Source organism: Eptatretus burgeri, chromosome 18 (genome assembly GCF_056783735.1).
Source record: "Eptatretus burgeri isolate ZD-2024b chromosome 18, Ebu_testis_v1, whole genome shotgun sequence".
NCBI classification, from domain to species: domain Eukaryota; kingdom Metazoa; phylum Chordata; class Myxini; order Myxiniformes; family Myxinidae; genus Eptatretus; species Eptatretus burgeri.
Genome location: NC_140978.1, coordinates 9,507,853 through 9,522,816, shown reverse-complemented (window position 1 = coordinate 9,522,816; position 14,964 = coordinate 9,507,853). Strand labels below are relative to the sequence as shown.

The 14,964-nt window shown below is 44.8% G+C and overlaps 1 protein-coding gene across 4 annotated transcripts in view; it reads left to right on the top strand.

Moving 5' to 3' along the window:
• The window catches only part of LOC147008558 (RING finger protein 150-like), a 43,878-nt gene extending 29,163 nt beyond the window's left edge, over window positions 1-14,715 (top strand). Inside the window, exons 3-7 of one of the 4 annotated variants that reach the window (XM_085864351.1) lie at window positions 8,132-8,203; window positions 8,386-8,468; window positions 8,610-8,706; window positions 12,603-12,855; window positions 13,893-14,715. In XM_085864351.1, the coding sequence (XP_085720477.1) occupies window positions 8,132-8,203; window positions 8,386-8,468; window positions 8,610-8,706; window positions 12,603-12,855; window positions 13,893-14,059 (672 nt within the window). In that variant the 3' untranslated portion in view covers window positions 14,060-14,715. Of the gene's footprint in view, window positions 1-8,128; window positions 8,204-8,385; window positions 8,469-8,609; window positions 8,707-12,602; window positions 12,856-13,889 lie in introns of all 4 variants that reach the window. The other 3 variants (XM_085864350.1, XM_085864348.1, XM_085864349.1) reach the window with 3 other exon arrangements.
• Window positions 14,716-14,964: the final 249 nt, after the last annotated feature.

The window sequence follows — 14,964 nt, the reverse complement described above, 5'->3', positions numbered from 1 at the left end:
TATATATATATATATATATATATATATATATATATATATATATATATATATATATATATATATATATATATATATATATATATATATATATATATATATATATATATATATATATATATATATATATATATATATATATATATATATATATATATATATATATATATATATATATATATATATATATATATATATATATATATATATATATATATATATATATATATATATATATATATATATATATATATATATATATATATATATATATATATATATATATATATATATATATATATATATATATATATATATATATATATATATATATATATATATATATATATATATATATATATATATATATATATATATATATATATATATATATATATATATATATATATATATATATATATATATATATCTATATATATATATATATATATATATATATATATATATATATATATATATAGGCTTGACTCTACTGTGCTGCTTCTTCCCATACACGGCGCAGATGGCCTCTTCTCCTCTGGCGAGTTCTGCTACTGACAGACTGAAGGATTGCCCAATGCTGTTCATAGTGGCTGTAAATTCATTTTCGATCTTTAGAAGTTTGAGTCCTGACAGCTTTCCACGCCCAATGAAGGCACTGGTCGAGTCACAGCCACTGAGAGGCATGGTAACCTGGGAGAGCAGAGCAGATATCATGTCCCAGGGTATGTGCCATAGCTGTAAGATCAAGGTAGCGGGTCCGCTGTTGTGTGCCGGTGCGAAAGATGAGCTGCGAGCTAATATGATGGCAGACTGAAAGGGCAATGACTGCACCATCACTGTCTGGGGACTTGATGATCACAGCAGGAGCACCGTGATCAGCTGCATGGGCTGCGTGAAGCAAAAGCCTGGTGTCTGCCTCTTCGTGTGTGCATCTCAGTTCAGCCACTTCTGCCTTCAGGACTTCTGTTAGTTGGTCATTGGCCTTCAACCTGAAGCACCTCTCTCCAACTGTCACAAACAGTGCTTGTTGGCCCAGCTGCGCAGCATACTCTGGCTTGAACCACTCATTCAGGAGGAATTCTGTCAGGGCACATTTGAAGGATCCACTCATCAGAGACTTGTTCAGCTGCTGGTCAATCTTCTGTGTTCCTGTGCGGATCTTGGTTTCGAGGCTCTCCATACCAGCATCGCTTCTCAGGTTGCGCTCTGCGATCTTAATGGATATATCAGAGTATGTGTCAACTACCCAGTCTTTGCGCGCACCAGATGGATAACCAGATGTGATGGTGTTGAAGAGTGAAGAGGCCATTTGTGAGTCTGTCATGTTTGGTGCCGTTTTTGCTGAATGGATGATGGCCATTGCGTCAAGCACCCAGGTAGCATCCGGGGGGATACTTGTCAGTGGTTGCACATTGTCTTCTAGTGCTCTGAGCAATTTAGCCTTGACTGTCTTCACTGGACTTCCATCTGGCGTGGCGATTGAGAGTGGGAGCGGTCCAAGTGGGTAACTCAGAAGCTTCTCCATAGATAGTTCACGGCTTTGACCAATCACAAGGAAACGGCCAAACATGTCTCTTGTTGACTTCAGGACGCTGGCGTGCGATGTGTCATGCCCCAGTCTCTTCTTCTTCATGGATGCGAACGTCTTCAGCTGCAGTTGTGGTAGAGTAGCGTAGAAGTCTTTGGTTCCATCTTTCCCTAATCTGTCTGCTGCAAATGTCCTCAGTGATCCTACGCCTCTTTGACGAGCATCCAAAAGGTCTCGCTTTACATCTTCGGTTGCCACGTGTCCAGAAGCCAAATGGCACAGCTGCTCGTCAGATTGGAAAGGGTTTATCCAGTTCTCGATACGTGCCGTGATACTCTGCACCGAATGCAATTCACACTGAATAAACACCAGACACTATTTGCAACAGTCAACATCAAGAAATATACTAGAATGCGAATTTCTATAATAGTTTATGATGTCAGTGACAAAACATCGTGTTTTGTCATAATTTTAACAATATTTTGATAATTTTCGTACAATTTTTTTTACCATTTTCACACATTTTTTTTTATCATTTTCACACAATCTTAACATTATTTTCGCACAATTTCTTGCGAAAATATCTCCTAAAACAAAATCAAACACCTGGATTTGTATTTAATGTGTCTATGTGCACTCTGAGCAAACCTAACGGCAATGTAATATGCCCACCCATCCCTAGCACAAAAAACCTATTTTAGCGGGAAAGCTGAAATGAGAGCGAGAGATGAACCTTCAGAGTTTAGGCTTTATTCCATTTGATTGGAGCCGCTTCTGTGGGCACACCAGGAAATACAGGTTCAGCTAGGAGTACATAAGCAGTAACGTATACATGTGCAGTTAACCATTGCAGACTAAATCCGCGTAAGCACGGAGTTCGATATAATCTCCATTCTCACCAGTCAATGAGCACCTTCAGTTAATGAGCATCAAGTGGACAGCCGATGTCAATAGCAATGCCCCGGGGACAATCACTCGTGCCGCAGAGAGACATCCCCTTATACGCGAGACGCACAACATGTGATCCCGCGTCATGTCCCTCGATTCACGTTAATTCACCACATTCTCCCCACCTTTAAAATGTAACTAGGGGCCCATCTTACACACCATGATTGCTTTAGCACTATAGGAGTATACATTTCAAGCAACGCGGACTAATAGATCTACAGAAGCATACATGCCAAGCAGTGATTATTTTGAGTTGTAGGAGCATGGAAATGAGCATCGATATATGATATAATGGGCATATAGGAGCATGAGCAGCGAGAATGCCGATAATCCCCTTTACAGATTGAGTCGTCGAGGGGCCTTATTCGTCGACCTCTCCGGGAGTAAACGGCAGTTTCACTTGAGGGAGACTCCCGATCCTCTTGGTGAGCCTCGACTTGTGCCGGGGATGACTCCTCGATCGCTCTCGGGTGGAACGCGGCAGCCCCGTCGCCTGGCGGAGTTCCTGGGGCCGAAATGTCAGAAGGAGGAGTGCCAGAAGGTGGTGTACCGGCGGGAGGAGTACCTGAGGGAGCCAGATGGCGAACCGACACAGTGGTCTCCCTGCCATCCGGGAGCCTGACATGAGCATACTCTGGATTAGTGTCAATGAGTTCGACCCCCTCCACCAGGGGTTCATACTTGCTTTGTCGTACCGGGCGTTTCATGAACACTGTACCGGGGTGGGTCAGCCAGTTGGGCACCGTTTGACCGTCAACATAACGTCGTTGGTGAGTAAACATACGTTCGTGAGGAGTGGCATTGGTGGACGTGCAGAGCAAAGAGCGTATGGAATTCAGAGCGTCAGGAAGAGTAACCTCCCATCGCTCGGGGCCCAGTCCTCTCGATTTCAGCGCCAGAGTTACGGCTTTCCAAATAACTCCATTATACCGTTCCACCTGCCCGTTTCCCTGTGGGTTGTAACCCGTCGTTCGACTAGTTGCTATGCCGTGCTCTAATAGGAATTGCTTTAGCCCGGCCGACATGAAACACGGCCCTCTGTCTGAATGTATGTACGAAGGTCTCCCAAACATAGCGAAGAGGTCAGAGAGACATTTTACGACAGTGCCCGAGGTCATATCCGAGCACGGAAACGCGAAAGGGAACCTTGAATATTCATCAACAACGGTGAATATGTATCTGTTGTCTGTTTCGGTCGGTAGGGGCCCTTTGAAGTCGATGTTTAGTCTCTCGAAGGGGGAAGTAGCCTTGATCAGTCTGCCAGAAGCCGCGCCATAGAATCTGGGTTTTAGTTCAGCACAAACAGGGCATGAAGCATTCATTTGTTTAATATCTTCAACAGAATAGGGAAGATTTTGTCTGCGTACGAAATGTGCCATCCTGGTTACCCCTGGGTGGCACAGAGACACATGGAGGTCTTGCAAAGCCTGACTGATTGTTGCCGAACTGTAGACCCGGGAGAAGGTATCTGCAGCAGGGTTTTCTTTCCCGGGACGGTAAACAATGTCGTACCTGTAGCAAGCTAGGTCTATCCGCCATCTCATAATTTTTTCATTCTTAATTTTTCCGTTATTTTTCCCATCAAACATGAAAGCCACGGATCGTTGGTCCGTAACGAGCGTGAAGTGGTTTCCCAGTAAATAATGTCTCCATTGACGCAGCGCTTCGACGATGGCGTACGCCTCCTTCTCTATTGCCGAGTGTCTCTGCTCGCTTCTAGAGAGAGTTCTCGAGAAGAAAGCGACCGGCCGCCCAGACTGATTAAGTGTAGCAGCTATGGCGTGATTTGAAGCGTCGGTCTCCACCACGAAGGGCACCGAGCTGTCGATCGATAAAACCACGGACTTACTGATATCATCCTTGAGATCGTGGAAAGCTTTTACGACAGCGGCATCTGGTGGAAAGTTTTTGCAATGCACTAGGGGATGTATTTTCTCGGAGTATTGCGAAATCCATCTTGCATAGTAAGCGAACATCCCGATCACCCGGCGCATTGTTTGCAAGTCCTGAGGTGGTGGAAGCTCACGGAGCGGGCGCAATCGCTCAGGATCAGGCTTAATTGTGCCGTCGGCTATTGTGTAGCCGAGAAGGTCAATTGACCTTGCCGAGAATACGCATTTCTCGTAGTTGAGAGTCAGATTATATTTTCCAGCAATGCTCAAGAATCTGTCCAGATTCCTATCATGTTCCCTCTGATCCCTACCGCACACTGTGACATTATCCACGTAAACAAAAGTGTCTTCGAGGTTTTCATCTGAGATGATGTCGTCCATAACCCGTTGGAAGCAAGCTACCCCATTCGTGACACCGAAAGGTATCCTTCTGAACTGGTGGAGGCGCCGCCCTGCCTGGAATGCAGTGTACGGTTTGTCTTCCTCTCGGATGGGAATTTGATGATAGGCGCTTCGCAAGTCGATGGTACTGAATACCTTATAATTGGCCACGCGTTCGACCATCTCATCTATGCGCGGCAGGGGGTAGGCGTCGAGTTGGGTGAAGCGATTGACCGTTTGGGAATAATCGACAACCATCCGTTTCTTATGGTTCTGACTGCTGGTTACTAACACCTGTGCGCGCCATGGCGAATCGCTCGGTTCTATAATTCCCTCCTCCAGTAATCGCTTGGTTTCCGAAGTGATGAAATTCATGTCAGCAGTGGTATATCGCCGCGATTTGATCGCTATCGGTTTGCAGACCGGCGACAAGTTAGCGAACAGCTGGGGGGACGTCACCTCCGCGGTGGTCAACGCATTTAAAATTAGACGAGGCTTGCTTCCTCCAAAGGGTATTTCGACGCTCGTGTGCTGCCTGAGGACATTATGACCCAGAATTACGTCTGCGCACAAATCATGAAGCACCAGCACCTTTACATCCCGATGCGTGTACCCTTTTACGTCCAATTCAACATTGCAGTACCCTCGTACGCGGGATTGTAGTGAGGTGGCGGCCATGCATACCGTATTGTCAGTCGGGTGGATTACCCATTTCCTGCCCTTCACTAGCGAGCTGTTGACGAAACTTTCAGAGCTACCGGTATCAATCAGTGCCTCAGCCATATGCCCGTTAATTCGCACGTTGATGATAGCCTTGGATAGATTCCCCGGAGAGGCTGCAGTCAATTTATTTTGCGAGTAGAGAGCCGCAGAAGTGGGTTTATTCCTCCTTAGAGTAGATTTGCATACCCTGGCATAATGCCCTTTCTTGTCGCAATTCATGCATGTGGCATCTCTGGCGGGACATTTTTGACGAGGATGCCTTTTGTACCCACAAAAGAAGCATTTACCGACCGGAGCAGTTGCTGAGGAGTTTGAAGAGGTCTGGGTATCCGGCTCCTCGGGTGTTTCTCCATCCCTCATGTCTGGCTGTGTCTGTGCCAGTGGGGTTCCTTGGGTTCCCATCGTAGCAGCGTTCATGAGCAGCATCGGTGTCCCAAATGACTCAGATTGCTGCTGAGCCGTATCCATCGCTCGAGCCTGATCGACTACCTTGTCAAGAGTGGGTTGCGCTTTCTCTAGTAAGCGTTGCCGTATGTGGGCTGATCTGAGTCCTTGGATGAATGCCTCCCGGGTCGCTTCCTTTCGGTGTTCCTCGGCGCTTACCGCCCGGAAGCTGCAGTCTTTTCCCAGCTGATTCAGAGCTTGCAGGAACTGATCGATTGTCTCCCCGGCTGCTTGCTTGCGTGTGTTGAGAAGATGTCGTATGTATACCTCGTTCTTGGGCTTCACGTAGAGCGCCTGCAGCACGTCGATCGCTGCTTCGTAAGTGTCGCACCCCGAGAAGAGCCTGTACACGCCGGGCGAGACATGATTCACGAGAGCGGCAAATTTGTCAGCTCCCTCCGCGATGATGGTCAGATAGTGTGAGAAGGAACAGAACCAATGTGACCATTTCATTTCTGCGTCAGTCGCGTTCGGGTCTGCGTCGAACCTCTCTGGTTTGTAGATCTTGTCCATCTTTGGTTGAGAGAGCCGAGAAAATCAAATGGAATAAATTGAAATGAGAGCGAGAGATGAACCTTCAGAGTTTAGGCTTTATTCCATTTGATTGGAGCCGCTTCTGTGGGCACACCAGGAAATACAGGTTCAGCTAGGAGTACATAAGCAGTAACGTATACATGTGCAGTTAACCATTGCAGACTAAATCCGCGTAAGCACGGAGTTCGATATAATCTCCATTCTCACCAGTCAATGAGCACCTTCAGTTAACGAGCATCAAGTGGACAGCCGATGTCAATAGCAATGCCCCGGGGACAATCACTCGTGCCGCAGAGAGACATCCCCTTATACGCGAGACGCACAACATGTGATCCCGCGTCATGTCCCTCGATTCACGTTAATTCACCACAAAAGCGGTATACCTGGTATCAAAAATGCCCCCAAAAACTTCGAATGGACACTTTTTAGAAGGGGTAATGTTTTAAAATCATCACCTTATAGATCAATAAACAAGAAAAACACATAAAACCTATGTTGGCAGGGGGGTGCAGTAAACTTTAATTTTAGGTCCCTTCTGAAAATCAGCCCCAGGACTATGAAAACATAACCTCCTTCCACCACTAAAGAGGTACTAAAGGTACTAAAGAGCAATAAAGGCCGAGGTACTAAAGGCTGAGGTACAAAAGAGTAATAAACCTGCTGCCTTGAGTGTCGTCGTAACACCAGCACGAGCACTAGGCCTTTTGGTTTGTCCTCAACATTAAGTATCACATTCCATATCATGAAAGAAAGCATTTCAAATGTGTTTTATAAAATTTTTCTTGATGTAAGTTTCAGCTGCACGATATACCCCAAACTTTATTTAGTATTAATGTCTTCGAGGACATGACGAGGTAGCTCTTACTGCGCCGAGGTTGTGTGGTGTGCTCCGTCGATTGATTTGGAGACTTGTGTTCTGAGTGATGGCTGTTTTGCATCTGTGCCGCATCACGGTTAACTCGGGTCATTGACCAATGCTTGCTGTCGGCGTTGTCCAGGCTCTGCCGTGGAGATACTTACAATTTCATTTTTTTCATTGTTGGAGTTTATTGCTTTGGTTCGTCTTGCGAAAAGGCCCCGATTGCCCAATTCGATGGTATTTGTCAAGTATCATCAAAGCTCCCGGACCTCAGCCGTGCTCTTCGGATGTGCTGAAAATTTTGCGTGCACTTCACCGATCCTTTCAGGTGTAGTCACTAAGGATTTTCGAATAAATATTGTGGCGAATGCAGGTGTCTTGTGTGGTCGTGCACAGTCTAAAGCAGGGGCCTCCAACCTGCGGCCCACGGGCCACGTGCGGCCCCTTAGATGGATTTATGCGGCCCGCGGTGCCATATTAAGTTTACATTACAATGCGGCCCGCGATACTGCCAATTTGTCAGGGTCGATGATCAAAGCGTTCTGTAATTTTTATTATGATTTTGATTCATATTAGACATGTGTTTTTAACACGATTATTCATTTATCATATTCGTTGGCAAGAAAAATATATTCAGCACTAATTTTTGTTTAAATTTCCACATATTAATTATATATATATATATTTTTTTTCGGAATTTAGCGTCCTCTTTTTGGGTGCGGCCCTCTGCCCCTCACCACTTTGGTTTTGTGGCCCTCCGCCCAAAAAGGTTGGAGACCCCTGGTCAAAAGTAACCGTGTGCTCCAAATGCATTTTCAGCAGCGCCGGCTGGGAGATGCAGCCAAGAAAGCAATCGTCAAACTTCCCCTAAAAACCATCAGGAAAGGTGACCAGGTGGGTGTTTTAGTTCATCGATTCGATTTTTGAGAATGTTGAGAGAGGATGACAATGTGAACACGAGTGTCAATTAACCAGGGCAAGTGGAGCGCAGAGATTAACCTTCATGTTCTTTTTTCAAGAAGGTTCGGAATTTTGTTGTGGAGCTGCACTTTATTTTGTCCGTGTCTTCTGTGCAGGAGACCGAAGTGGATTTTGACAACTGTGCCGTTTGCATCGAGGTCTACAAACTCAGTGATGTCGTGCGGATATTACCCTGCAAGTATGAAGAGCTGAATTTATTTATATATATATATATATATATATATTTTTTTTTTTTTAAATAATTTTTTGTTTTTTTCCTTGTTGCAGACAATACATAAGTATTATCCTCACCATGCACCTGCTCCCATTTGTCTTACAGGCATTTATTTCACAAAGCCTGTGTGGATCCATGGTTACTTGACCACAGAACGTGTCCAATGTGCAAGCTTAATATCCTCAAGGCCCTTGGCCTGCCTGTAAGTTGCCTTGCATAATATCTTCTTTATATATTTATTGTTGTTTATTTAGTGCTGTTTTCACTTCAACCACAAATAAGAGCATTTGCAGCCTGAAGGTTTGCGTCTGTTGCTCCTTTGTGCAACAGCTTGGGCCGTAATTGTTCAACCATCAGGTTGACCAGTATGGCTTTGAGAACCCCACAGATTCAGACTTTCAAGTTGGCGATGTCTTGCGCACCGACTTGTGTCAGACATACCATCTGATGTCAAGAGAAATTTAAAAACCACGTCAGAATTTAAATTCTGTCTGTCGATTACCTGGGCCAAAGATGGGAAAATTATGCTCGTTAAAGTCAAACCACCCTTGTCAGAAAAGTTAAAATTTTCAGAAATCCCTCCACCCACGTTTTCCCCTTTGTGAGCTCTGCAGGTTGTGGATTATATCGTAACCTCGTCCTCAAATTTTCCTCTTTGGAAAACAACACTTCTGTTTTACTCATCTGCTATCATAATTTCCTTCACCCCCCCCCCCATTACATGATGACTCAGTTTGTATAATTTCACCAGTTAATCTTTTATAACAGTTGGCTGAGGAAATTCTTATATATTTAGGAATTCCTTGGTTGCCTTGCCAAATTCAGGAACAAACTGCATTCTCTTATGATGGAACTACTTTAAAACACAGGAATGGAGGAAAGCGTCACTCGTGAGAGCGCATACCTCCACCAGGCTGAACGGTTTACGTTTTGTTTCCCAACGATAGGCCGGATCTGGATCCGGACCTGAACCAAAATCAAATCGGCTTGTTCTCATCACCTAACCACCTCATCCACCTAGTTTTGTCATAACTTGTTCACAACTTTTTGAAATATCATGATATACAGTGCTGTATATCATTTTTGGCCCTATCTCTCAATGGTGAAAAAAAATCACTTTTTAAAATTCCAGTATCCGGATCCGAATCTTCACCAAAATCTAATCAATTCTTCCTTGTCACACACCCAACCTGTCCACCAAATTTCGTCCGAATCCATCGACAACTTTGAGATATCCTGCTCATAGACAAACAAACAGACTGTGGCCAAACAAGCTTGAGTTTATCTACAATTTCATGGAGCTTGCTGATGTTCCATCGCTTTCAAGTCAAATTGTCAACCTGCTGAAGCAGGCTTGTTTTGATGAGATTGACAAAGAGGACATGGAGGACTTACTCTCTCATGCAGAACCCTTAATTAACGAGGATCTCATGTGACACCTCAATTCAAGAAGCCTACCATGAAAAACCTATGCCAAATTATCGGCATGTTTGAGCAGGCTATATAGTTTGTTATAATTTGTTACAGAGCAAATGTTGAAAAGGAGCACTGATTTTAGCCCTCCCTTTAATGACGCCCTTCGTTGTACCAAGGAACTTTATGCAGTAAAGAAAAAAAGACATCCAGCCCACTCCCCACACATTTTTCAAAGATGAAAGATGCATCACCAATGACATCCACCAGCCGGGATGCTCCTTCACCAAGCTGTACCATTACCACTCGTGAAGAAAGTGACAGCATGGAGTTGAGTGAAGAGGCAGACGATTCCGCCCCTCCGCAAGTGTGAAAGCGTCACCTCTCGCGATTGATTCCATTCCTCCAGCCTCAGTTAAAGAAAGTGTTGCCACCGCTCACACTGATACACTTTGTCCACTGTATCGTTGTATTAAATGTTTTGTATATATTGTTGTGGTGCCGTGTCTCGGTGGCGAGCACGACCGCGAGATGAAGCAGTAGAGTCGGCTCCACCGAACACCCAGAATTTAGGTCGCACCCATCAGATAAATCCGAAAGGTCACGGGTTCCTTATCGGATTGAAGATCGCCAATAGGTCGACCACGTGGGATAGCGTCGATTGCCAATTTCAATATACCTAAATACCCACGTCGTCCAAACTACCGGGGAAATTCACCCTCGGCAGGATCTGCGCGATCCGGGCCGTTACTGAGCCGGATCCGAGTCGTACCCCAAGCGGAGAGTACCAGAATCCTGCCGGGCTGATTACACGATTACGACAGCAATGAGGCCTCCGAGTTCCTGTTCGCAGCACGGCAAACCAATGGAAGAAACACAGAAACGAGCTGGAACATTTAACAGGGGATTTATTTATAATAGGCAATAATCGGGAAGGGAGACACAGAGCAGAGTTACAACCGAATAAAAGCAATGCAACCAATTTACAATGAAAGCACTTAACAATTCTACTTCGATAAGACAGGCCCGCACACAGACACACACACCCAAAAAAGAAATGGACCCGCCGGTCTTTATTCGGCTCTCCAGCCGAGGAGGATAGTTCGGCTGGGAGTCAGAACAGCTGGCTACCTGGCCGCGAACGCGCGGCTGGTCGTCCACACCTTCCCGGAGCTCCAGTCGCCAAAAGCACGGACCAGGGGAGCCAAACCCAGAGGAGGTGAGACGAGGTGATCTCCCTTGATGAAAATGGTCCACCGCTCACTGTAATGCACCAGACGAGACTCCTCCGATGAGCGGGATGCAGTCCACCACAGACCCAGACAGACGCGCTTCGAGACACACGGGACGCAGTCTCCTCACGCTGGACCCGACAACCACACTCTCTTTTGGAGGGAGGGGCTTCTTCTTCAGGCCACTTGCCTCCTGATTGGTCGGACCCATCGCGCGATTCCCTGGCCGTCTCCCATTGCACAGGCCCACAGTAGGCGGGGCAACTCCCACCCTTCTGGGTGGAGTCCCGATCGGAGGCGTTTGTAGCTCCGCCTACCTGCTCACCTCCGACCATGTGCATAATGGCGATGGTGTTGTCGGAAACGGGGCGGGTGAGACGCCCACTCCTTGCCGATTGGCCAAAGAGGGACGCCATGCCGATGTTAAACTCCGCCCACGCATGCGCTCACTTGCCCGTGTGTGTGCGAAGAATGTTGCCTAACTAACCTAACCCTAACTAATCTAACCCACGCGAGCAGAGTGTTGCCTAACTATAAAAATAACTCCGCAGCGCACGAACATTTAATTCCCATTAAACTAGGGTCGGGACCCTAACTAGAAACACGTACTTACCGATATAACTGATCTATAGACCTGGCTGTTGTGTGCTCATGGTTTCCAGATTCGCAACAATATTTAATGTTTGGTATCTATTTATTTGTGTGTATGTCATAAAAACAACAACAGGTACCCTCAAATTTCCCAGCCTAAAACACATATCCCCTTTAATACATGGTTTTCTATGGGAAAACTTGTTTCGTTTAATGCAGTTTCACTTGTCACAAGGTTTTGTGGGAACCCAATCCTTGCGATAAGGAAGGACTTATTATATAACATGATATCTAAAAAGTGGACAGATAATGACAAGAACAAGCCGATTAGATTTTGGTTCAGGTTTGAATCTAGATCCGGCCTGCTGTATCAGTGGGATAAATAAAAAAATGACCGTTTTTACAGCCATTTTTCCCTGCTGTGCAGGGGTTGGCTTTTTTCTTGAGGCAATGTTTTATGGCTGGATGCCCTTCCTGACGCCAACCCTGGTCGCCTCTTACGACACACAGGGATATGGTACACCTATTCTAACCGGGGCATACACCGGGACCAGTATACTGGTACTCATTTCGCCGACCTCGGAAGGATGACAGGCTGAGTCATCCCCCTGGTGTTAATTCAGCAGCCAACGGGGCTTAAACTCAGGACCCTAGGATCCCAAGCCACCACCCTAACCACTAAGCCAACACCAGGCTAATACCAGGGATACCAAATTCTGTCTGTACCAACACCAGGGATACCAAATGTAAACTGTTTAGCCTGGTAGAGGTGTGGACTCCACCGAATGCTGTTTTAGTTGAGAATGTATTGCATGTTGAGGTATTATGGAATTTTATCAGTGGAATTATTTTGCTTCCCTAGTCCAGCCCAGATGAAACAGATGATGGATCTCCACCTACCATGGCCGTGTCCATCGCTGTTAATCGAATTGCCCGTGACAATGGTGGGTTTGAAGCCGTAGGCGATAGAGATGCTCACTATGGGAGCTCTTCGGAAAGTGACAGCAGCCTTGACCCGGAGCCCCCACATTACGCAGAAGTGGTTCAGGTGGCTCGTGTTGAGTCCAGCACACCATCCACACCCAGGTTGGAAGACGTTGACCTGTCTTTTCATGGTGAGTGCAATGTCAAATGCTTACTCTTTTTCCGTCCTCTTTGGAAATTGGAATAACTGAAATTATGCTGACAAAGCATGTTTTCTCTTGTGTAATCCATTATATGGCCGGCAGTGGCAGAATGGCCTCGAGGTACGCACTCACCTCAAAGCTGTCGATCCTGGGTTTAAATCCTGACCCAGCTGTAAACTGTCATTCTGGTGTTTCACAGGAACGGTGATTCATCAATGTGTGTGCCAACCCTCGGATTGACGTTAAACTGGCATCACGTCTGCCGGAATTAGTCGGTGGACATTAAAGATCCCAGATCATTCCAATTCTTTAAACTCTACAAGCATGCAAAACCCCTCTACTCCCCCTCCCCAACATGCACAGTGGAAGATCCATATCTGCGTTTTATTTAACTAGAAGCAGCCACTCTCTATGGGAGCCGTCAAGGGGGTCATGTTATTATATTTATGCCTATTTTACTCCAAGGGGTCCCAGGATTACACACCCAAAAAATGGTTGCGATCGGTTCAGCCGTTTTTGCGGTACCTGGGAACAGACAGACAGACAAACGGTGAATTATAGTAAGATGATTTTACTCTTCATATAGTACTGCCTGTTGTCGCTGCTGACACAATCAATTTGTTTGGGGAAGTTGTTGTCACAAGAGGATCAAGTAAAACCAAAATCGACGGCCCAGACAGCATTTGCTCGAGTACCACGATTGCATTGTTTACATTGGAGACCGCCATGTTGTTAAGCAGTGACGAGCACTCCATTCTGTTGGAGTGCTTGCTTGAGCACTTTGAATCAAGCAAGCCACTTGGCGAGCTATAAGCAAGCTGCTTGCGAACGGAACACACCTGATATTTACGAAAAACAGCACATTGATGCAGATTATGTGCACCCCACAATGGTATCTCGAGTTTTCAAGGAGAAAACTTTATTTGAGTGATCTATCAGGAACTAAAACATATCAAGCTGTCACTTCTCATTGGCTTATTTTCTGCTGACTGTTTATTTGGTGGTGACGTCCTTTCTCCCAGCAGATGAAGAGGAAAGGCTCGTTCGAGACACCAGTCCTGACTCTCATCCTCTGGCAGTAGAGATGCGATTGTCTGACACCACCATGACTTGGGGACGGGAACGAGAGCGGAGATTCTCTCTCGAGCCATTGGGACTCGTGATCAATACACCATCGGCTGATAGACTTTGAATTTGCACGAAGCAGTTTTAGAATGTCTCCCAAAAATATTATTTTCCTGGAAGATGTGAAAAGGAATGATTTGGTATTGCAAAAGTAAATAGGATTGTTTGATGTTTTGTAATTGTCATATACGTGTGTATATATATATATATATATATATATATACATATACATATATATATATACATATATATATATATACATATATATATATACATATATATATACATATATATATACATATATATATATATATATATATATATATATACATATATATATATATATACACACACACATACATACAGGTTCTTAAGAAAGAATAACTATTCCAGACTTTGTCAAACTTGTCTGAAGAGTTCGTTCGTTCCAAATTGTTTTTATTGCTGAGAAAACAAAACAGATGCCTGCATGCATCATTGTTTACAGTGCACAGTGTTAGTTTACAGTGCACAGTTGTTTATTCAACTTCAGTCACACCTATTGCTTCGACAAGTCCAGCCCTTAGCATTTGATCCAAACATTTAGGCATTTTCACATTTTAAGTCCTACATTTTTATGCACAGCAGCTTTCAGAAATTGCCTTGTTGTGTGCACACGTCATTGTATATGCTTTTTATATGCCCGTTCTTGTAACTCAGTCAGATTAAATTGGTTTCTTGGAATTTTCGACTCCTTCCTGCACTTGATGCATGCAGAGCCAAAGACTTTGAGAAACAAGTTTAAAGAAAGCATCACAAGTATTGCCCGACTACCCTTCAAACCACTCTTGTGATCAAAACTGTGAAATATTTGTTTGCTGCTCTCTTGGCAAACCTTCGAAAGTGAAAATGGTTGTCCCTCTTGCCAGGAATTGAGGATAGATTGGATGATGGTGGCAAAAGGACAAAGCTCCCTCGGTGTTGGCAGTTGTT